Source organism: Synchiropus splendidus, chromosome 5 (genome assembly GCF_027744825.2).
Source record: "Synchiropus splendidus isolate RoL2022-P1 chromosome 5, RoL_Sspl_1.0, whole genome shotgun sequence".
In the NCBI taxonomy this organism is placed as follows: domain Eukaryota; kingdom Metazoa; phylum Chordata; class Actinopteri; order Syngnathiformes; family Callionymidae; genus Synchiropus; species Synchiropus splendidus.
The window spans coordinates 30185171-30206174 of NC_071338.1; the positions used below are offsets into that span (position 1 = coordinate 30185171).

The window sequence follows — 21004 nt, forward strand, 5'->3', positions numbered from 1 at the left end:
TCACTGGGGAGAGTGAGGCTGATTATAAAACCCTGACTGATCTTATTGCAGCACTGGGTGGAATGCAACTTTATCACTTCCTCATTCAGGTGATACGAGAAAGTAAGCCTGCATGTGACTGCAGCACGTCTCAAATGGGCCGTTTGTTCCTCCGTACTACAATATATTGTAGAAACTTCTGTGCGATATAAGCGTGTCACATTCCATTGCATCACGCCATTTGGAAAAATACTATCCATGAATAAATCAATACAAGGAGTGTCACATTGTTGAAGGTCTAAATCTCTGTCTGGAGTGGATTTCTCAAGGGGCCAGAAAAGAAAGAAAACAGTTTTCAATACCACGTGATTCTTGCTACTTTTACTAAACATAAAAAGGAGAAAGTGGGAAATGGTTTATTATGCCATTAAATTAATCGCTTAAATATGTTATTTGTTTGTATATTATTCAATTTTATTTACTTAAAAATGTATAGTGTCATTCCAAATAATATATATATATATATATGAAGTGTTAAATAAAATAGGAAAAAGCATGAAAACAAGATACATAGGCAGTATTTCGCTATCATTAATAGGTTTTTACTATCTATTGATGTTTTGAGCAGACCTTATGAGGGCCACCTAAATACAGGTGAAGGGCCATATGTGATGATGATGATGAGTGATCTAAATGAAATAGAAGATTGTAATCATGGTCCACGATTTACCCTGAGATTTCAGACCACAACTCAAGTTCTGCGTCTGGACAAACTGTTTTTGGCTTTCTTACATCATTTTTCAATTTCCAAAGGTTCCAAATGAGGTTGAGGAACTCTGAACAATTCCTGACATAGACCTATATTACACGAGGTCAAACAAAAGTCAATGAAGAAACTAGCGAGAAAAGTGAGAAATTATGAAAATCATTCCCCATTCTACTACTTTTTGATTCTGCCAAGGACATTGAAATTGCTGCTGTGAAAATTTTTTTTAATAAAATGGGGACGACATTTTTTAAAAGTTAATTCCAAACTTTAAATTCCAGCTTTTCAAAAAATGTCACCGAACACCATATTTTGCCGCAAAGCAAGTCACAAAAACCCCCAAACCAAAATTCCAATACTCAAGGTTCAAGAGCTTGAAGCTAGTGATGTGCGGATCAATCCTGAAATATCGATACCGGATTCTCTAAAATCGATTCTCAAACCAAAATATCGATACTTTCGATACTAAAATATTTTGAGGTAATGTATATTCTTAACAGGAACACGAAGAAAAGTAACTAAACTGTTGAGATCCTGTCTGACACGCGGTTGGAAGATCTTTTAAATTATACAGTGCAATGACGATAAAACACCCTTTGTGAAAAATGAACTAGAAAAGATGAATAAAACACAAGATTAGCAACCAAATATTCTATTATTTTCGATCAAACTCAAACTGTATATATATATATATATATATATTTTTTTTTTTTTTTTTTTTTTTTTTTTTTTAATTTTTTTTTTTACTTGCAATTTCAGTTTAGAGTTGCCAGTATAATAATTGTTTGTATCCCCTTTTAGTTGATAGCTAATATCGTACTGGCATCGGTATTGCCGGCACCAGCCTGAGTATTACTCAGTATCGGATCGGAAAGGAAGTCAGTGGAATCGAACAACTCTACTTGAAGCTCTTTGCTTCTGATCCACATCTCTGGATTTTAGCCTCCAGGGTGTGCGCGGAGCCGCCAATCACAGGAAGCGAGGAGACGACGTCAGCGGCCAAACGCTCATGCGGACCAACCAGCTTCCGGCAGTGGGCGTGTCTCCGCGTGGCCCGCCCCTTCCTCAACTATCTTGCAGTCTCACTCTCTTCCTGACCGACTCACACGCTGGAGGAAGAAGAGCCGCATCTCGCTGCTCTGACTCTTTTAAACCGCGTCGATTCAGGATATTACAAGTCTCTTCCGACGCGCTGTACATACCGAATTGTCATTCTAAGTCATTGGAAGTGTTTAAGGAGCCGCGTTTTCGTCTGTATGAGTGAAAGGAGAAGCGCAGAATGATCGCAGCGCAACTACTAGCTTACTACTACAACGAACTTAAAGATGACCAGGTCAAAAAGGTACGTTGTTTTCTTTGTTGTTTACTAGTTCCGTGACTTTGCTAACGGACAAAGTGAGTGTCCGAATGAAGAGGGAAGTGAGGATGTTCTGTGGGCGGTCAGGTCGTCTCATTTACAGTAAGTCTGAAGCGGCGTGTGTTGTAAATGATGGGATGTATGTATGTGGCGTGTGGCCTTTCGTCTTCCACACTTTCCAGTCACCACCAAGGCCTCGGTGTTTGTGTGCGATGACCCACGACACAGAGGTGTGTAAGTGGTGCCATGGTGAGGAGTTGGAAGTCGCCCAGAAGATGAAGGAACTTGGGTTTACTGGAGAAGGAATTCATGACTTCCGATGTCATTTTGTTTGTGGTCTATTTATTTAGTTTTTAGTTTCTTCTATTATTGTTGTTTATATTTTATTCATTCATTTTTTTTTGTTTTTTGTGTTTACTTTTTGTTTATTTACTTATTTATCATTTTCATTTTGTTTTTGTTCATTATTGCATGTTGTGCCAAATCTAAATGAAACTTTGGATTGGAATGGCTGACAACTCATTTGTAGTGATTGTTGTTGTTGGTAGCCCTTAGCTGTGAGCCAATTACAGTGTTGTGTGTATCCAAGGGATTCACTTAAACACATGTGAATTGGAGGCTGCTGTCATGTTCCATCCATTCAAACAAACTGCTCCTCACTCGTGTTATCCGGCAACATATCTATGGCCACTTTTGACAACAAACAATGCTACATATGAAACAATTACCATTTCATCTCGCACCATATTGTACCATTCCTGCCTGCAGAATGCAGTGGTATTTATTAGTATTAATAATACCACTAATAAATAATAATAGAAGCTCCAACAAGGGGCAGCGATGCTGCGCACACTGCTTTCACTTCTTGCTGTGTTCAGGTGCTTCTCTGACTCGGAGCTGGTCATGGTTGGTTGATGGAGTTGCCAAGTTAGTGGGAAACATATGTGGTTAGATGTGTTTGCTTTGCGATGAGTGTGCTCTGAGCTCTGTTTGCGTGTTGCTTGTGAAGAAAAGACCTTTCCTTTCACCCTTTCCTTCATTGGCAAGCAGTCAATATGCTAAAGCCGTGCAGTGTGTGTTATGTAGGTCCCGTAGCTAAAGCTGCCACTTATAATGAAGCTTTTGGACATGACTTGTTGAGGCGTGGAAGAGCTGGAGAACCGGGATGAGGGGTGTGATCTTGTCTTGGCTCTTTTGAAGAACTTCAGTGTGTGTTTAAAGTGCATGACTGCATGTAAGAGAGGCCATTATATTGGTGAATGAATGTGTCTTTCATAACTTGAAGTCAGTTACTAGTAGACTCTGCTTCCACAGCTATATTTTTCTATTTTACTGACACCACATTTTCACATTTTGTCTCCTCACACCCCTAAATTTCTAAGCAAAAAGCTGCTTCCACATGTGTCACAAATGAGGCGATCTGCCTTTAAGGTCGCATGCTGATGATGTCACACTTAATCCCCAAACCCGAGTCTTTTCTTCTTGGAAATAGGTCCGTCCTCTTCTTACCCCTCCCCTGCCCACCCCCCCGCCGTGGCCCCTTAATTTATTCCCACGAGGTGATCAAAAGTGCAGTCGCTCAAATGTCTGTTTGAGAGGACTGTTGTGAGCATCTGATGTAATGTTACACTTCTCCCTCCCTCTCCACTCCTGCTCTCCTCCTCTCCCTAAAATAGGCCAGCTTTGGGCCATGTGACCGTAGATGACAGGAGACGGCTTACGCACAAATACATGCTCAAACGCAGGGAGCCAGGTGTGTTGTGGCGTCTGATTGGATCGCGTCTTAAATGACACCCTGTGGACGGCGCAATAAAGTGGCCATTCTTGTCTGTTTAACAGCTGCAGTGGTCAAAAAAAGCATCTGTTTTCGGGCTGCGCAGTGTCCTTGAATATATTGGTGGATGCTAGCCGGCACCCAGCTGTGTTTTTAGAGGAAGATGGTGCAGTGCAGGGCGGTGTGAGTGACAGTATTTTTCCACATGGGGAGGCCGCACGTATGTACACACAGCAGAGTCAAGTTTCACTGCTGAATCACCTCACAGTGACAAGGAGAAGAGGGCATTGTTGGGAGGAGGAGTGCAAGCGGGCAGGAAGCAGGAGGAGGGTAGAGAGAGCCAGGGAAGTGCTGAGAAAGTCAAGCATTTCCTTAAAATTATGACCACTCCAGGAGGAAAGGCTGCTAGAAATTGAAACAATCTTCATGGAGATTGAAGGGCATGACTGCCATGTATCGCTTTCCTGCGCAGCACTCCACGGATGTTGGTAAATAATTTATGCAAGTGGCCACCTCAGAAAGTGGAATGTTTGGGATGCCCATCCCAAAAACGCCTCAGTGAGTTGAATGAAAAGGAGCCAAGTCATATGGGTAGCCTAAGCCACACCCATCTACTTCCACCTCTTGGGAGCTAAGTTAACAAAAGACAACTAAGGTCAATGGAGAGATGAACGTTATTTTTTGATCAAGATTGAAATATGCCATGGATACATGGTACAGTAGAGGTGGGCAGTTAGATTTCCTAAAGGGCGACATTATAAACTGTGAGGGGCCGCCATGCCAAAAGAAAGGCAGCAATGACTAAGAAACGTGACAGGACAAAAATCTTAAGTAACAAGGAATTAACCATTAAAGATTCAGTGGAAGCAAGGATATTAAGAAGTGCAAATATGGCATGAAACCTATAAAAACATTGCATTTAATTTAAATATAAATAGTAATAAAACTATAGCACAAATATCTATGAAATATTAAAAGGAAATTAATTTCAAAATATATTTTAAATTTTCTTTCAATTTATTTTGGCAGACAAAAAGAAATTTTAGTCCTGATCATGTTATAATTACTGTTGAAATAGCAATGCTGTGAAAGAAACAAGAGAAAACATAGTCGTCATTTGTGTAGTTTTAGTCTGACCTCACGAGGGCCACAAAAACACAGGCAAAGAGCTGCATATGGCCCCCGGACTGCGCTTTGCCCAGATCTGCTCTACAGGGTCACGGTGAGTGATTAGCAATATCAGCTACTGTTTGCTAGCTTCTACCTTTGACATTTGCAGTCGGATTCCAATGTGACATCAAATATGTGATGTTTGATTTATAGTCCAAATAATTATGTCATGACAAACGTAATTGAAACTTTGTTTTTTATCATGTAAATTGAGGTACTGCGTGTGTGTGATCCAGGGCATGAGGCAAAGTGGACCAGAGAATAACTTTTATATCCTCGTAGACTTCCAATCATTTTTCTTTGATCTTGGGTCCCATGGAACTATTGGAAGGGGCGGAGACTGAGGCTATAATAAAAGAATAAAAGTGTTCATGGTGGAGAGCATTCTGTCAGTTACTGAGATGGATGGTAAGCCACGTCACCAGAAGATTGTGACTCGCGTGTACCTTTGGGGAACTCTCTGAGTGAAGCCAGACACACAGAGGGAGATGAGCCAGGAAAGCAAGATTCAACACAGCGATATAAGTTCATCTGTCTCTCTTTGCCGTCCATCTGTTTGCTTCTCCGAGTTGTGTGTTAAAGGTGTGTTGAGGGTAAAACATGGCCTTTACTGACTCGTGTTTGAAGACGTATACACCAAGCATCTCCTCACGTCCTCAGGGGAAGATCCTTGTATTTCTGGAAAAACTAGAACTAGAGTTGAGACTTTCACCCAAAAGGGGAGGAATGGGAAGTTATAGAAGTGCTTCCTGTTCTGAAGAAATATATGCCTTGCTTTTAGTGATGGGATTTTAACAAGTTAATTATGATTAATTAATTACAACATTATTACGATTAATTAATTACAACAAAAAAAAATATTTTGATTTAATTTACCAGTTTGCTCTCCAGACAACAGGGAACCTTTGTCAGTGCAGGAGTTCCTGGTCCACTGAGCACACTGATGCACAAGACACGTGGCAGCTAGGATGAGAACAACAACAACAAACATGGAGGAATCCCTGAATAAAAGCAAACAAAAGCATCTGTTTGCTTTTGTTGAGGGATGTTTTTCACTACACAATGGCCAGGGTTTCCACGACTCTGAATGTATTTGAAATTCTTATAAAATTGAAATTGTTATACCAATATACCAAACAATAAAAGAGCTTTAGTTTGGTGGTATGAAAACTTGAATTTAGCCACCATTGTGATTTATTGTGTACTATTGTCAAGCTGCTGCAAAATAAACAATATTTTGTTGTTTAAATGTATGTATGGCTCCATCATTTGATTCAGTCATATACCACATTCATTCAAATTGAAAAATGTGGCTTCTTGTGGCAAATATTCTTAGAAATTGAACTGCGATTAATTGAGATTAATTAATCACAAATTATCCAATTAACTATATTTTTTTAATCGAATCCCACCCCAAATTGTTTTGTATTTCAGTTGAGGAAATGACTGGCACAAGTCTGCCCATTATAAAAGACCCAGCACACTTGAGTCCGAATCCTTCCTGTGTTGTTCAGTCTGCCCTTGAACATGAGTGTACACCATGTCCTCTGGTGTCACGGCGTGTTTCCGATAGGTCAGGTTGTTCTGTTAAATCTATTTCAGTGTTATTACTCCTCCATAAAGCAGCAGCAAACCTGGTCAGCGTGACTCTAGCTGTGAAGAGTCTTCTGTTTTTGATCAGTCATTCATGATAAAGAAGGCCGGCAAAGTCACCGTCGCTCTGTCCTGATGTTACTATAGTGCTGAGTCATGCTGTGATTGTTACTCCTGAAAAATGTAAACTGACTAACCCCCCAGAACTGCTCGGCCACAGTACACCCACTTTAATTGTGGAAATGTTCTTTTTAATTTAGGTGAGGTGCAGATACGTCGCTCCTGTGGTTACCGTAAGAACCATGAGAACTAATGTTCTGTATAGTCGACTGTCTTTATCTGTGTGATGCTGCTGCTGTGAGACACAAGCTGGGGAGGTGTTTTGCTAAGAAGCAACAGCTACTTTATCAAGTTGCAGCATGTTGGTGTACGTGCACGCTCCCTGGAGCAGGCTGCGTGTTTTTAAATGCAACATTGTCTCACCAGTTCTAATGAGAGTCCCTCATTTATAGTCAGTTGTTTGTGGTTTGTGATGCTGTTTAAACACTGTAATGGAACTCACTTGTGAACACATCAGGATCAATAATGTTGCAGCTGGGATGCACGTTTCTGTCTGAAGTGCAGTAATTCATTGTTAAATATTACATATAAATATATTACATATATTTGTTACCGTAATTTCCAGACAGTAAGCTGCTACTTTTTACTTGCGGTCTGAAGCCTGTGGAACATTGCGGCTATACTATGGATTTTTACATGGTGAAATCGATGAAGTGGGAGGCTTTTTATTTACCCTTAAAGCGCTCAAAATGCACCGATTTCGCCCATGTGTCTGCAACAGGCAACAGAGCTGATCTCCTGGAGGTCTGGAATCGAGAAGCAGCAGCTGAGACCGGCTGTGGTGTCGGACACGCGCGAGAGAAAACAGCGCATTTTGAGCGCTTTAATGCCAATAAAAGATGTGAACAGTTCAAGATTCAAGTTAAGAACATTGCCGAGATTGTTGCGTGAGCAGCCGTGGCTTATAGACCGATGCGGCCTATGCATGAACAAGATCTATTTTCCTGCTTAAATTTAGTAGGTGTGGCTAATGTTCCGGTTCCCGCTATAGTCTGTAAATTTCGGTATTTTATTTTTGGGTCCTTTATTTGCATGCTCAGCATGCAAATAAAGAAGCGGAACAAGCACCATACCATTCTGTGTGGGGTGCAGATTTCTGACGGAGCCTAGGCTAGAGTGCATCAATTGGCCACACACTTGAATACTCAGGGTTCTCCCCAGCGCTTTAGCATCATAGGGGCCCCTGATGCTGGGTATTCCCCCTAGACCCCCAGCACTTCCTTGCTGCCTGTCTTGATGTACTCCGCCTTTTAAGGTAGACCGTCAAGGAGGATACAATGTGTGATAAGTCTTTGTCAATGGTGAGTGGTTGTAGAACAAATATGGCATTATGGAAAACCAATAAAGGCACAATTTAAATGAAACCAATTGTAACTACCACACTGTTCACTCCAGTTATACTGCCTTTTTTTAATTCACTGTCAGAATCCAACGGAAAATGATGAGTTTTCAGTGATGTTTGACGTTATATGGCGCCGGAGGATCATCCCTGTTGCCACACCGCTTTGACAAATAATGAGGACAAACAGGTCCAACTGCAATTAGGATTAGTCCCACGTGGGACAGTCAATGAGCAATTTGATATTTCCATGAATAAAGGATGAGTGATAGAGGCGGGGATGTTGTAAAACACTTGAGTTCCATCAAGTTGCTCAACCACAGACTGTTAGAGGACTACACTTCTCTGCATTCCTTCCTGGAAGTCATCCCACGCCTCCACAAGTCGACTCCGTCACCAGACACCGCATACAGCATGTGACTCTGTTGGGGAAATTACAGCACGGTGTGTGTTGGGCAATTCCAAACTGCACTCATTTGCAGATGAAGGGAGGCAATTTTATGAGGTTGTTATCAAGTGTGTCGGAGTGGAGACGTATAAAAGGAATCATGAAGCCCTCACTTGTTCCGCCGTGTGCTGTGATGAAATCTCAGGTCGTCACCACACTGTTGTACTTCCTGTTCCTGAAAGAGGAGACTTTCAGGAACAGGAGGTGGAAACACTCCTCCTTCTGGGGACGTTTTGCCGGTCCCAACAAGTTTAATAAAAACTGCAAAATAAATGGGTTATTATAATGGACTTTAAGTTTGGTTTCAGTCCTGGTTAAGGTTTGCCATTTGATTGGTTTAGGGTGAGAGGCTGGGGAAAGGGTTATGGCAATGAAAGGTCCTCACGAAATAGGAACACAAACATGTGTGCTTGTGTGTCTACAATGTCCAAGTGATCAATCAACACAACCATTTATAGTGGAGGCAGTGATTCGTAACAATAGGGCAGAGGCCCATGGTTCGGCAGCGAGCGCCCCCTAGAGGGCTCCTAGAAGGTTTTTGTTTCACACCTCTGGGCCGTGAGGACCGCGAAAGGCTGTTTTAATGCCCTTGTCACCTATGTTGGTAGTAGTGTGTCATTGACTTGACTTGACAGCTGAGAGCTATGTACGTCTGTTTACAGGAATAGAATATATGTACATACTGTATATTCTATTCCTTGAATGGGCCCCGGACCCATTTGTTCTGAAAGAGGTGGGCCCCGAGATCAAAAAGGTTAAGAACCCTGGCTCTACACTAATATTGGTCACCAGAGAAAAACCATGATCAGCAAACTGGATGCACCAGTGTTTTGTAAATGTACACAACAGTCTGCTCACTTCATGTGCATGCTACGTCATATTTTGCTCTTTATTCTTTGACATCTGTGCATGGTGTTTCACTCCAGACTAATAAATGAATCATAAAGTGATATTGATAATAGCAAGTTACCCAACTTGCTCTGATTAATTTTTGTTTAATAAAAGAACTGAGTGGAATTATTCAGAACTTCACGTTCTGTTGCTTGTGTTAGTTTCTCCTCTAGTTTCCAAAAAGCGAGTCACTCACTTTAATTCTTATCTAATTTATCTGTTACCTCCGACTCGTGTCAACTTGCTGATATGGCCTCCCAATATTTTGAGCTTATGCTTCACTGAATGTTTTGTTTTCAACTTTTTGATATTTAACTTTAATCCTTTGACTTTAAACCTGATGCACACTTACACCCCTCAAACGTTTTTATTTGCTGCACCTAGACACTTTCTTGAGTCGCTGTTTGAACTGAAATTTGGTGCTTTTTTTCCACCATTGCAGTGCTCATTAAGAGTGTCTGCCTGTCTAGTATTTAGAAACTAGATGGAGGTGATGAAGGATTCTTCATCTGTTGTCAAAGTGAGTGTCACTGTTTATTGTAACTCGCAGCTTCTCGCTGTATTTGTTGTTATGGTCCGACGCTGTCGCTGTGACCTAATAAGCTGTTAACATGCACCTGACTGTCCGTATGGCTTCGCTTTAATCAAAAAATGTCAACAACTAACATGTAAAACCAAGTGATAGTAATGAAGTATTTCATGTTGCAGATCGACAAGTACCTGTACTCCATGCGTTTCTCTGACGAAACGCTACTGGACATCTCACACAGGTTTGGGATGGAGCTGGTAAAAGGACTGGGACGCGACACAAGTGCCACTGCGTCTCTGAAGATGCTACCCACTTTTGTCAGGTCAATCCCTGATGGCACAGGTGAGTGACGGCCGTGCACAGTTGAAACAGATGGTCCGTCATGCGACACAGGAGAAACATGCGAAGCAAGACACCCATTATAAATGGGATGCCACTTGTGGTGATGGTCCAACAAAAAAAAGCGTTTTTTAAGTTTGTAGTTAAAATCCTGGTGATAGTTATGAAGCTATGAATAATCCATAGCGGAGAACAGAAAGCATTTCCTAGTCAATAAACAGAAACTTTGGCCAACTTTGGTGTATTTGTATTTGGCTAATGTGAGCTGCATTCCACTTGTGGTCAGAATTTTCCAAGTCAGAAAGTCTTCTCCTGCCCAAACGTAAATAGATAGGAGTTTTAGATCAATGTGACTTTGAGTTTCTCGTCATCCAATGGGTTTTCTAGTTGTGTTTATCAAGAAGTTGCTTATCCTGTACAAGGCACGCATGAGACAAGCTTAACTGGTTTCCCAACTTGGAATACTGGAATGCGCCAAACTCGCCTGTGACATCATTCCTAACTCCAACTTCCCACTTCCGCAGTAACTGGAACGCACCATTGAAAGACCTTTGTTTAATGTTATTGCTAATGTTTGTTAGCCTTTAGCTGGTGTTAGCTGCTGAAATCAGTGCACTATTTTTACTTTCAAACCCTGAATTGTTTTCTCATTTTGATATTGTTGAACTCCAGTGACATGTTTCCAAATCACTATAAGCATTTAATGTTGTCTATTTAGTTGTGCATTTTGTTCTTGGAGAGTTGAATATCGTCGGCTAATGTGAGCATTCTGAGCAAACTACTAGAACGGTGCAGGTAATTACTGAGGTTTAAATAAAGCTACAAATAAAATGGCCAGTGAAATTGACGTGTTAGACGTTGAGAGCGGCTCTGTTAGATACACACCCAAAGTAAATGTGATGAACCTGCCGTTGATTTTAGTGAGCGTCTGCCATCTGGTTATTAACTTTTACTAGCAGTCACGTGAGTGCGGAGTAGAGCACCCGTCTAGTCTGACTGCACAGACACACACTCAGATTAACACTAATCCCTCTGCAATAGACGGTGATTATAAAAGCTGTTGCTCCCACACCTCTCATGATTATGAACCAAAAATAAGATTTTCTCAAAGTAACACTTACATGCAGTGTCTATTAATGATTCCCAACAGTCATAAAAGGGCCATTCATCCTCAAGATGAATGTGTGGAATCAAACCAAGTAGTCCAGTCCTCTTATATAATATTTTGACTACACATCTGTTGTTTCTTCCTTTTGATTTAACCACCAGGGTGCCTGCCCTCTGGGATTCCTAATACTAAAACCTATTTGCACAACAATCGGAACGGTGCAGTGAGGTTTTAGCCGCGATGGATGGCATTCATGTGAAGCTGTACTCCAGCACCACAACTCAAATGATCTCATTTATCTTCTGTAAACACCATAATATAAAGGTTGAAAACATTCTGCTGATGTAGGGAAGCTTGCTGCATTGTTAGTGGTCATGTTTTGAGGGTAAAGAATATTTAATTTTACATTGTAATAGGGCACTGTGGGGTTAGAAGGTCAATATTTGTCCAACCATAAAGACGTCATATTCCTCCTGTCTGAGATTTACTGTCAAAAGAGCAGGTCGCTTAGTAATACAGTTGCAGTAGTGCTCCAGGAAATGGCTCGCCACAGCTACCTGTCACTTCTTTTCCTATTAAGAGCTACGAAAGCTGCTTTTATGTTCACTACTGAAAGATACGTTCTACTATGAGATCAACCAACTTAACCATCAAAGTGGGCACGAATGACAAGTCAATATTTTACCTGTGCATGAAATAAAATAAAATGAATCATAGATTCAGCTGTATTTTTCTTGAAAGATTAAGAACTGTGAAGTATCATTGTGGAATGTTTGGTCTGAACTTAATCAACGAATTTTTGTGGCAATAATTCGGAGAGATATCCAAGGACATTAAATGATTACAGCTCAGTCATAGCTTGCACTATCGCACAAAGTTCATCCTGACCTGTTACACATGATTGCGGTCTGCACAGTCACCAAATATAAAGATCGTTTGACTCTGAATCGCTCGGGATTTGACATTGGGTAACGATTTTTAACAGACCGTAATCTTTCAAGATATGGTTGAGTTGTGGAAAATAAAATTCCAGGCTTCTTAAAAAAAGAACTCCTCCTTGCCTCAACAGAGAAAGGCGACTTCATCGCGCTGGATTTAGGAGGCAGCAGCTTCAAGATCCTTCACGTGCGAGTGAGCCATGAGAAGAAGCAGACGGTTCAGATGGAGAGTCAAGTCTATGAGACGCCAGAAGACATCATCCATGGCAGTGGAACCAGAGTGCGTTTTAATGAACAAAATCCTAATGCAGAGGGAAAATGACCTTGATCTTGCTCATCACTGAGTCGCTCCTTCTGTTCCAGCTGTTTGATCACGTGGCCGACTGTCTGGGCGACTTCATGGAGAAACACAACATCAAAGACAAGAAGCTGCCGGTCGGATTTACCTTCTCTTTCCCCTGCCTGCAAAACAAACTGGACGAGGTAAACAGAAATGCACTTTTTATTTGTGGGGAAGAGACAGACGGCAACACAGGACCACATACTGTTACATCACTCTATTTAGGAATAGTTTGGATTCTTATATAAGCTCAAAAGTGCGCCATTGTGCGCAGTTTTAACAGAAGAATCTGTTAAATAATGAAAAAAATAATTGACCCAAATAGCGGTATCACTGGCTGTTAGCTAGGAGGGCGTCTGGGCGTCTGCAAAACATGAAAAAATGGAAGCCCGATTCTCGACCGTGATGCCAAGCAACAGTCGAGAATCGGACTTCCATTTTTTTCAGTTTGGAGCGGCCTAACATTTGTCTGCATTTGTCTTCAGGGGGTTTTGCTGAACTGGACCAAGCGTTTCAAGGCCAGTGGCGTTGAGGGGATGGACGTGGTTCAGCTGCTGAGCAAAGCGATAAAGAAAAAAGGGGTACGTACGTTGCTAAACTCAGTGGGATTCCCTCCGTTGGTCGCCATCATATCGACAGCCTCAATGGAGTGTCAGAATGTGTATAAACAGTTAAGTAAAAGTGCAATCCGTTTGTGTCCTTATGAGAGGTTCTGATGCGTTTCAGCAATACGACGCTGAAATCATGGCGGTGGTCAATGACACGGTGGGAACAATGATGACGTGCGGCTTCGATGATCAGCGCTGTGAAGTCGGCATCATAATTGGTATTGAAAAATGAAGGCGCAAGCTTGCGTGAGTCCAGGCTGTTGAGCAACATGTGTGGATCAGGTACTGGTACCAACGCCTGCTACATGGAGGAGCTGCGGCATATTGACCTGGTTGAGGGAGACGAGGGAAGGATGGCTGTGAACACAGAGTGGGGGGCTTTCGGCGATGACGGGCGGCTGGAAGACATCAGGACAGAGTTTGACCGGGAGATCGACCGCGGCTCTCTGAACCCGGGCCAGCAGCTGTACGTCAGGACCAATGACCTTTGAAGGCCATTGATGTCTGTCTCCGACTGAGCTGTTTTAACCGCTGCAGATTTGAGAAAATGGCCAGTGGCATGTACATGGGGGAGCTGGTGCGTCTCATCCTGGTGAAGATGGCCAGAGAAGGTTTGCTGTTCGAGGGCCGGATCACGCCAGAGCTGCTGACCAAAGGAACCTTTGAGACCAAACACGTGTCAGCAATTGAGAAGTAAGTGAAACTTTGGATGGGGTGAAGGGGATTTGATCAACTGACTTTCTCTCTCTGCTCCAGGCATAAAGAAGGGTTAGTCAAGGCCAGAGAGATCTTGACCAAACTGGGTGTGGAACCCTCCAGTGACGACTGCATCGCCGTGCAGCACGTGAGTCATGGATGTGTGCTGTTTGCTGCTGTAGTTTGGCTGTTCAAGAAGGCACTATGCTAAACTATACAAGTCTGTTGCTATGAAAAATTCCTGTTTGATCCAAGCTCAGACTGCCTTTGTTTTTTTTCTCTGGTCAGGTTTGCACCATTGTGTCTTTCCGCTCCGCCAACCTGATAGCTGCCACACTGGTGGCCATTCTCAAGCGTCTCAAGGAGAACAAAGGAGTCGGCCGTCTTCGGACCACTGTGGGCATCGACGGATCTCTCTACAAAATGCACCCACAGTGAGTGGCAACACAAGGACGAATTGTTAATAAATGAGTTCGACTTTTGGCCAACTCCACTTCATTTGATATTGATTTCAGATACGCCCGCCGGCTGCACAAGACAGTCCGCCGCTTGGTTCCCGACTCGGACGTCAGGTTCCTCCTGTCTGAGAGCGGCAGCGGCAAGGGGGCGGCCATGGTCACAGCGGTGGCCTACAGACTGGCGGAGCAGTCCCGACAGATCCACGAAACCCTCTCAGAGTTCCGGCTGTCGACGGAGCAGCTGCTCGAGGTGAGGAAGTGTTGAAGACAGCCCAGCTACCTGGATGTTGTGCGTTTACGCTCCGCACATTATGGTAAAATCATGTGCTCCATTTAAAATAACCTTTTATTTTAAAAGATAAAAAACTGAACTGATTTTTTATTTATTTACTTTTGAAATTTCCTTTATAATAGATCTTTATGTAATTTTTTATTTTAATATTTTTTATACATTTTTCATTAATAGAGTTTGAAATATGATTCATATAAAGGACAAATGAAGAAAAATACAAACTCACCATCACCACGGTGCATGTCCTCAACGAGTGACTCTTAACAATAGGGCCATGGTTGGGCCGCGAGCCCCTCCTAGAGGGCCACTAAAAGTTTTTTTGCTTCACACCTTTAGGCAGTGATGGCTGCGAGACACTCTGCTTTAATACATTAGTCACATATGGTGGCACTAGTGTGTCTTGACTGCTACAAAAAGCTGTTCATGAGAGCACCTGTTGAAGCAGTTTTGAAAATCTGATTTTTTTAGATTAGTTAGCACATTGTATGGCGATACTTACATTTACTAATATCTATATATTTAGACATGTTTTTATTATATTTATTTTATTCTGGCTTTTATTCAGTTTTTCCAATTTTCTCAACAGTTTGCATCAAGTGGATTTTTTTTTCCTTTTTTCTTAAGTACATTTCATGAACGTGACTTGCACCTGGTTCTGCTGCTGGTTGGACTTTTCAATGACAAATATCTTTGCAATGATCACATGGTTTCATGTCATTTCACAAGGTTTTGTGTTGGTTTACGTGTAAGTAGATTAAATATGGTTATTGATCACAAATGAAATCAAGAGCTATGAATCAGTTCTGTCACTTTAATGAGACTCAGGCCCATTAGTTCTGGGAAAGGTGAGCCCCGAGATCCAAAAGGTTAAAAACCCCCTGCCTTAAACCGATCATCTATCTCTTCCCTTCATACCAAGTATACTCATATATACGGAAAGTAGTGCTAGTCCTAGCAGATATTAAATATTTAACGGCCCAAAGAAGTAAGCAGAGACTATAGACTTTATAAACAAAGACTTTTCAATGTGAGGCAGGCTTCTCTTTATGTTAAAGACCGATCAAATTCCTTTTGGGTAAATGTATTGACGGTGTTTCCAGGTCAAGAGACGAATGAGAACCGAGATTCAAAATGGCCTTTCGAAAAACACCCAGGACACTGCGACAGTGAAAATGTTGCCGACGTTTGTCAACAGCACTCCTGACGGCACAGGTATAACTGCTCCCACTCTTCAGTCTGTCTCTCTGCATGTTTATTATTCGTGCTCTGTCGTGCTCTTTAAGACCTTCCTCACTCATCTGTTTCCCTGCATTAGAAAATGGTGATTTCCTAGCGTTGGATTTGGGAGGCACCAACTTCAGAGTTCTGCTGGTGAAGATCCGCTCCGGCAAGAAGAGGACTGTGGAGATGCACAACAAGATCTACGCCATCCCTCTGGAGGTGATGCAGGGCACTGGAGAGGAGGTGAGACGCCTGAGCCAGCACCTGCGGTGGCACTGACTAAGCAGCTGCGCATTAGTGCGACTAAAAGTAGAACGGAGAGGAAGGTGAGGTGGGGAGTCGACTGACCGAGCAGCGCGGCCAGGGATTAGCCAGAGGATGCTTTGAACTTGATCTAATCCTGCGTGTCCCCTTTGATATTTACTCTCACAACCTTCCCTGGGGTTTCCTAACCTGAGTTACTGTTATGGGATCTGATGAAGAAAGTTGGTGTTTTAACTAGTGGTGGGACTTTAACGTGTTGATTGCGATTAATTAATTACAAGAAAAAAATAAAAAAAAATAAATTTAATTTAATTTAACTTAACACTTTGCTCTCCAGACAACAGGGAACCTCCACAGATCACACTGATGCACAAGACACGTGGCAGGCAGCTAGGATGAGAACAACAACAACAAACATGGAGGAATCCCTGAACAAAAGCAAACAAAAGCATCTGTTTGCTTTTGTTCAGGGAGGTTTTTCACTACACAATGACCAGGGTTTCCTCTCCTCTGAATGGACTTGAAATTCTTGTAACATTGAAATATTTTCAAGATATTTAAAGAGCTTTAGTTTAAATAAGGTGATATGAAGACTTGAATATAGCCACCATCGTGATTTATTGTCAAACTGATAACTGATAATATACCAAATTCATTCAAATTGAAAAATGTGGCTTCTTGTGGCAAATATTCTTATACCATTAAACTGGGATTAATTTAGATTAATTATCGCAAATAGTCAAATTAATTAGATTAATTTTTTTTTAACCGAATCCCACCCCTAGTTTTAACTAAATCCGCTGTATGTAAGAAGGTTAGTAGACAACTCTTTCAGCGTTTACTTGTGTGTAGGCATTAGTGGTTGAACTTTTATCATGGAGAGGTGTGTGTACATCGTAAAAGCCAAGAAAAGCACAATAATCTGACTGAATTGTATTTGACTTATGATCCTTGTTCCTGCAGCTGTTCGATCACATCGTCCATTGTATTAGCGACTTTCTGGACTACATGGGGATGAAGAACACTCGTCTTCCTCTGGGCTTCACGTTCTCGTTCCCGTGCAAACAGACCAGTCTGGATGCTGTGAGTCTGGCCTTCACCTCTGTTGTTTTATTTCATCTTCTATTCCACTGAATCTGTATCATGATGCAGGGAATCCTGCTGACGTGGACCAAAGGCTTTAAGGCCACAGACTGTGAAGGAGAAGACGTGGTGGGGCTGCTGAGGGAAGCTATTAAGAGGAGAGAGGTGCGGCCCGGAGGGTGGACAGCCGAGGAGCTTCTGAATGGCCACTTGGAAGTATTTTCTTGTGCTGCAGGAATTTGAGCTGGATGTGGTGGCGTTGGTCAACGACACAGTGGGAACAATGATGACTTGTGCCTACGAGGAGCCCACCTGTGAAATTGGCCTCATTGCTGGTGAGGTTTGCTTCCGACGCGCCGTCACTCTCTTCATGTGCGCCGTCCTCACTCTGCGTTTGGTCCTCACAGGCACCGGTAGTAACGCTTGCTACATGGAGGAGATGAGCAACATTGAGATGGTGGGCGGCGGCGACGGGCGCATGTGCGTCAACATGGAGTGGGGAGCGTTTGGGGACAACGGCTGCCTGGATGACTTCAGGACTGAATATGACCGAGCTGTGGATGACTTCTCGCTCAATCCTGGAAAGCAGAGGTTCGGCCGTCCGGTTCTGACTTTAATGTTTCCTGCTTCCGACTTTCTCACTGGCGGCGTGAATTGACAGCAGTGAAAATGAATTTTACCCTCAAAACTTTGAGAATTATGAATGGACAAAATAAGACAGAAGGAAATGATGAGCTTCATGTGCTCTCTGTATTCCAGATATGAAAAGATGTGCAGCGGCATGTACCTGGGAGAGATTGTCAGGAACATCCTCATAGATTTGACCAAGAGAGGTTTTCTATTCCGTGGTCAAATCTCAGAGACCTTGAAGACCCGAGGCATCTTCGAAACGAAGTTCCTCTCGCAGATCGAAAGGTAAGCATTCGACAAGCTGCTGCTGCTGCCATCTGCTGGACGTACTGACAACCTGCAATAGCGCTCATGAACATGCATCATTTTTTGGGGGGGTGCAGGGGAAAGCTGCGCCAGGTATCTGGGGTAAAGGGTGAGGGACACCCTGGAAAGGATTCCAGTTTATTATCTAGCACATATAAGCAGCCTCCAACTAAACAGTGATTCATATTGTACTTAATATTCTCAAAAGAGTTGATCGTAAACTTGCAACGTTTTTGTTCTGTAGCGATCGGTTAGCCCTGCTGCAGGTGAGGTCCATTTTACAGCACCTGGGTCTGGACAGTACCTGTGACGACAGTATCATCGTCAAAGAGGTGAGTGGAGGCGCCGTTCTGTTGCTTAAAAATGTTGATGGTTTTCAGCAGCCTGTAAACGGAGCTGCGCGCCGCTCCTCCGCAGGTCTGTGGCGCCGTGTCACATCGAGCGGCTCAGCTGTGTGGAGCTGGAATGGCCGCTGTGGTCGATAAGATCCGAGAGAACCGAGGACTGGAGCACTTGGACATCACCGTGGGGGTGGACGGGACTTTGTACAAACTACATCCTCAGTAAGTCCAGCTGTGGTGCAATGTTTGAGCTCGCTCCAGAGATGTGCTTTGTATTACGCCAGATAAGATTCATGTCTTATCGACCGGACGTGCTGAGCCAGAGTAGTGGTCATATCACTGCACACTTTTGCCTTTCTGGGTCAGATGCAGGCCTTCACACCAGGAGACACTGAACGTTTTTGTTCTTAGTTTCAGCCTCTGCTGTTTCCACTTCAGTTCTGCAAATGGAACAACACATTTCCTAACATCTGGTTGGCTTGTTCTTTGGCAGTTTCTCCGGGGTCATGCACGAGACCGTCAACCAGCTGGCACCGAAGTGCAACGTCAACTTCCTCCTGTCAGAGGATGGCAGCGGCAAAGGAGCCGCGCTCATCACGGCCGTCGGCGTTCGACTCAGGGAGGCGCTGAACAGCAAGTAGAGAGGACAGTCAGTAGTTCAGATGAGCCTCTTGTCTGGGTCACTCTCAGATATGAACTCTATCAAGTCACACTCCAGTTTTGGTCTCACGTCTTCACCAGGTGCAGGAGGTGATGCTTCATGTAGCGAAAAGTTTAACCCATAAGGTGGTTCTTTTATGGTATCAGAGGAAACGTCTGGTGGTTTGACCTCGGAATTGCAGTCATGCGCAGGGCTACAGGAGCAGCACCAAATACGTCTAACGTGGCAGAGTTGCGTTTTTAACTCATCGAAAAACTAGTGAAAGTCAACCAATGAACACTTTTGTTGAACAGTTTCCTGTCCTGAGAAGGTTCAACTCAAGTTTCTGATGTCGAGCAGATGATTTTTTTGGCGTTAGTCATAAAAAAAAAAAGACAATGGAGAAATGAATTGCTGAAATCCAGATTTGAGAAAAACAATTTTAGCTCATAAAATGATATATTATCATTGTCTGTTTTTGTTCGTGTTATTTTTTAGGACACATTCTGTTTGTTTATTTAAAACACTCACCATAATTGTTGTTTTTAAATTATCCATACAGGAAAAAAAATCCGAAAAGAAAAGCCTTTAAAATCTTGCTATCGAGAGAAAGCAGACTGCTTCTGTAAAAAAACAGTGCGCGTGACCAAAGTTGCCAATGTTTCTGTGAACGTTAGCTGTGTATATGAAATCAAAGGGAATATTTTAAATGCATTTAAAACAAAAACATGAGATGGTGTTGGTGATATTTATTATATTTCTTGTCATGGTTGATGATGATGATGATGATGATGTTACTGCTTCAACAAGGAAGCGTGTCCTCAGCAGGTCCCTGTGACGACTGCAGGGGGCGCTGCGCCCCATGTTTCTGAATGTTAAATCTACTGTAAACTGTGTCCAAAGAGAACTTTTATTTTGGTAAATCTCCTGCTGTTTGCACTAAAATGTCTGGTGTAGTTCCAAAGTCGACACAGAGTGAACACAAGTGTTTTTGTTACGTGGATCCTTGAGGGACACAAACTAACAGAATGTGAGCTTTCTTCCATAAATATTTCTCTCTGTATGTATTTATTAGCCGAAAAGCTTAGGGTGTGCCATCCACTGTTGCTTTACTGAAACAACTCAGGCAGGTACCTATTTATTTTCTCTTCAAAAGATTGCAAATGTCGAGTGCTCACACATGAACAATCCTAACGGTCGTTGAACTCACCAGTTAAGTCGGCCTCACTATGTGTCAGGTCCAGTGTGGTCAACAGTGTAAACATAAACTCACACCGTCAGTGTAACTCATCCATGAAACCCCCAAAATGTATCTGTCGAACACGTCACTGAATAAAGCCAAACATCTCAAAGTGATTCTCTGCCTTTTCCTGTGTAGCAGCAGCACCGGTGCTCAATAACTATGAACCTTGAACGCATCACCACATTACTTTGGATTTCCTCTCTTCGTTTTGTCCGCCTCTCTTTAAAGAATACAGAATTCCAGTTGTTGATTTTCTTCTTTTAAGAAGGTCAGTTGTGCCCGTTTTGAAGTCTTGTTTACTTTTTCTAGTTTTATTCATTTGCTTGTTCATTTTCTGACCTTTGACCTGGCTGGCTTGGCTTCATGTGATGTGGAGTCAGCGCTATAAACCACAGTCAATTCCATATGAAGTGTAGCTGTTTGATTTGAGCATTTAAAACTGGAAATCAAAAATAAAAAGCTGAAATATATGTGTTTAATTGCTCCAGTTTTCTGCAGCACTTGAGTTCGACCTGGACTGAAGTCTGACCA

The 21004-nt window shown here is 42.5% G+C and overlaps 1 protein-coding gene across 1 annotated transcript; it reads left to right on the forward strand.

The window, feature by feature from the left end:
• Window positions 1-1835: 1835 nt before the first annotated feature.
• Window positions 1836-20903, forward strand: LOC128758873 (hexokinase-1-like). Its single transcript, XM_053865320.1, has 21 exons — window positions 1836-2087; window positions 10146-10308; window positions 12483-12631; window positions 12715-12834; window positions 13177-13272; window positions 13418-13517; window positions 13582-13765; window positions 13837-13992; window positions 14056-14143; window positions 14284-14429; window positions 14511-14703; window positions 15846-15957; window positions 16061-16209; window positions 17194-17313; window positions 17383-17478; window positions 17549-17648; window positions 17721-17904; window positions 18073-18228; window positions 18494-18581; window positions 18667-18812; window positions 19084-20903. The coding sequence occupies exons 1-21, from the start codon at window positions 2025-2027 to the stop codon at window positions 19229-19231; spliced, it is 2757 nt and encodes a 918-aa protein (XP_053721295.1). The 5' UTR covers window positions 1836-2024; the 3' UTR covers window positions 19232-20903.
• Window positions 20904-21004: the final 101 nt, after the last annotated feature.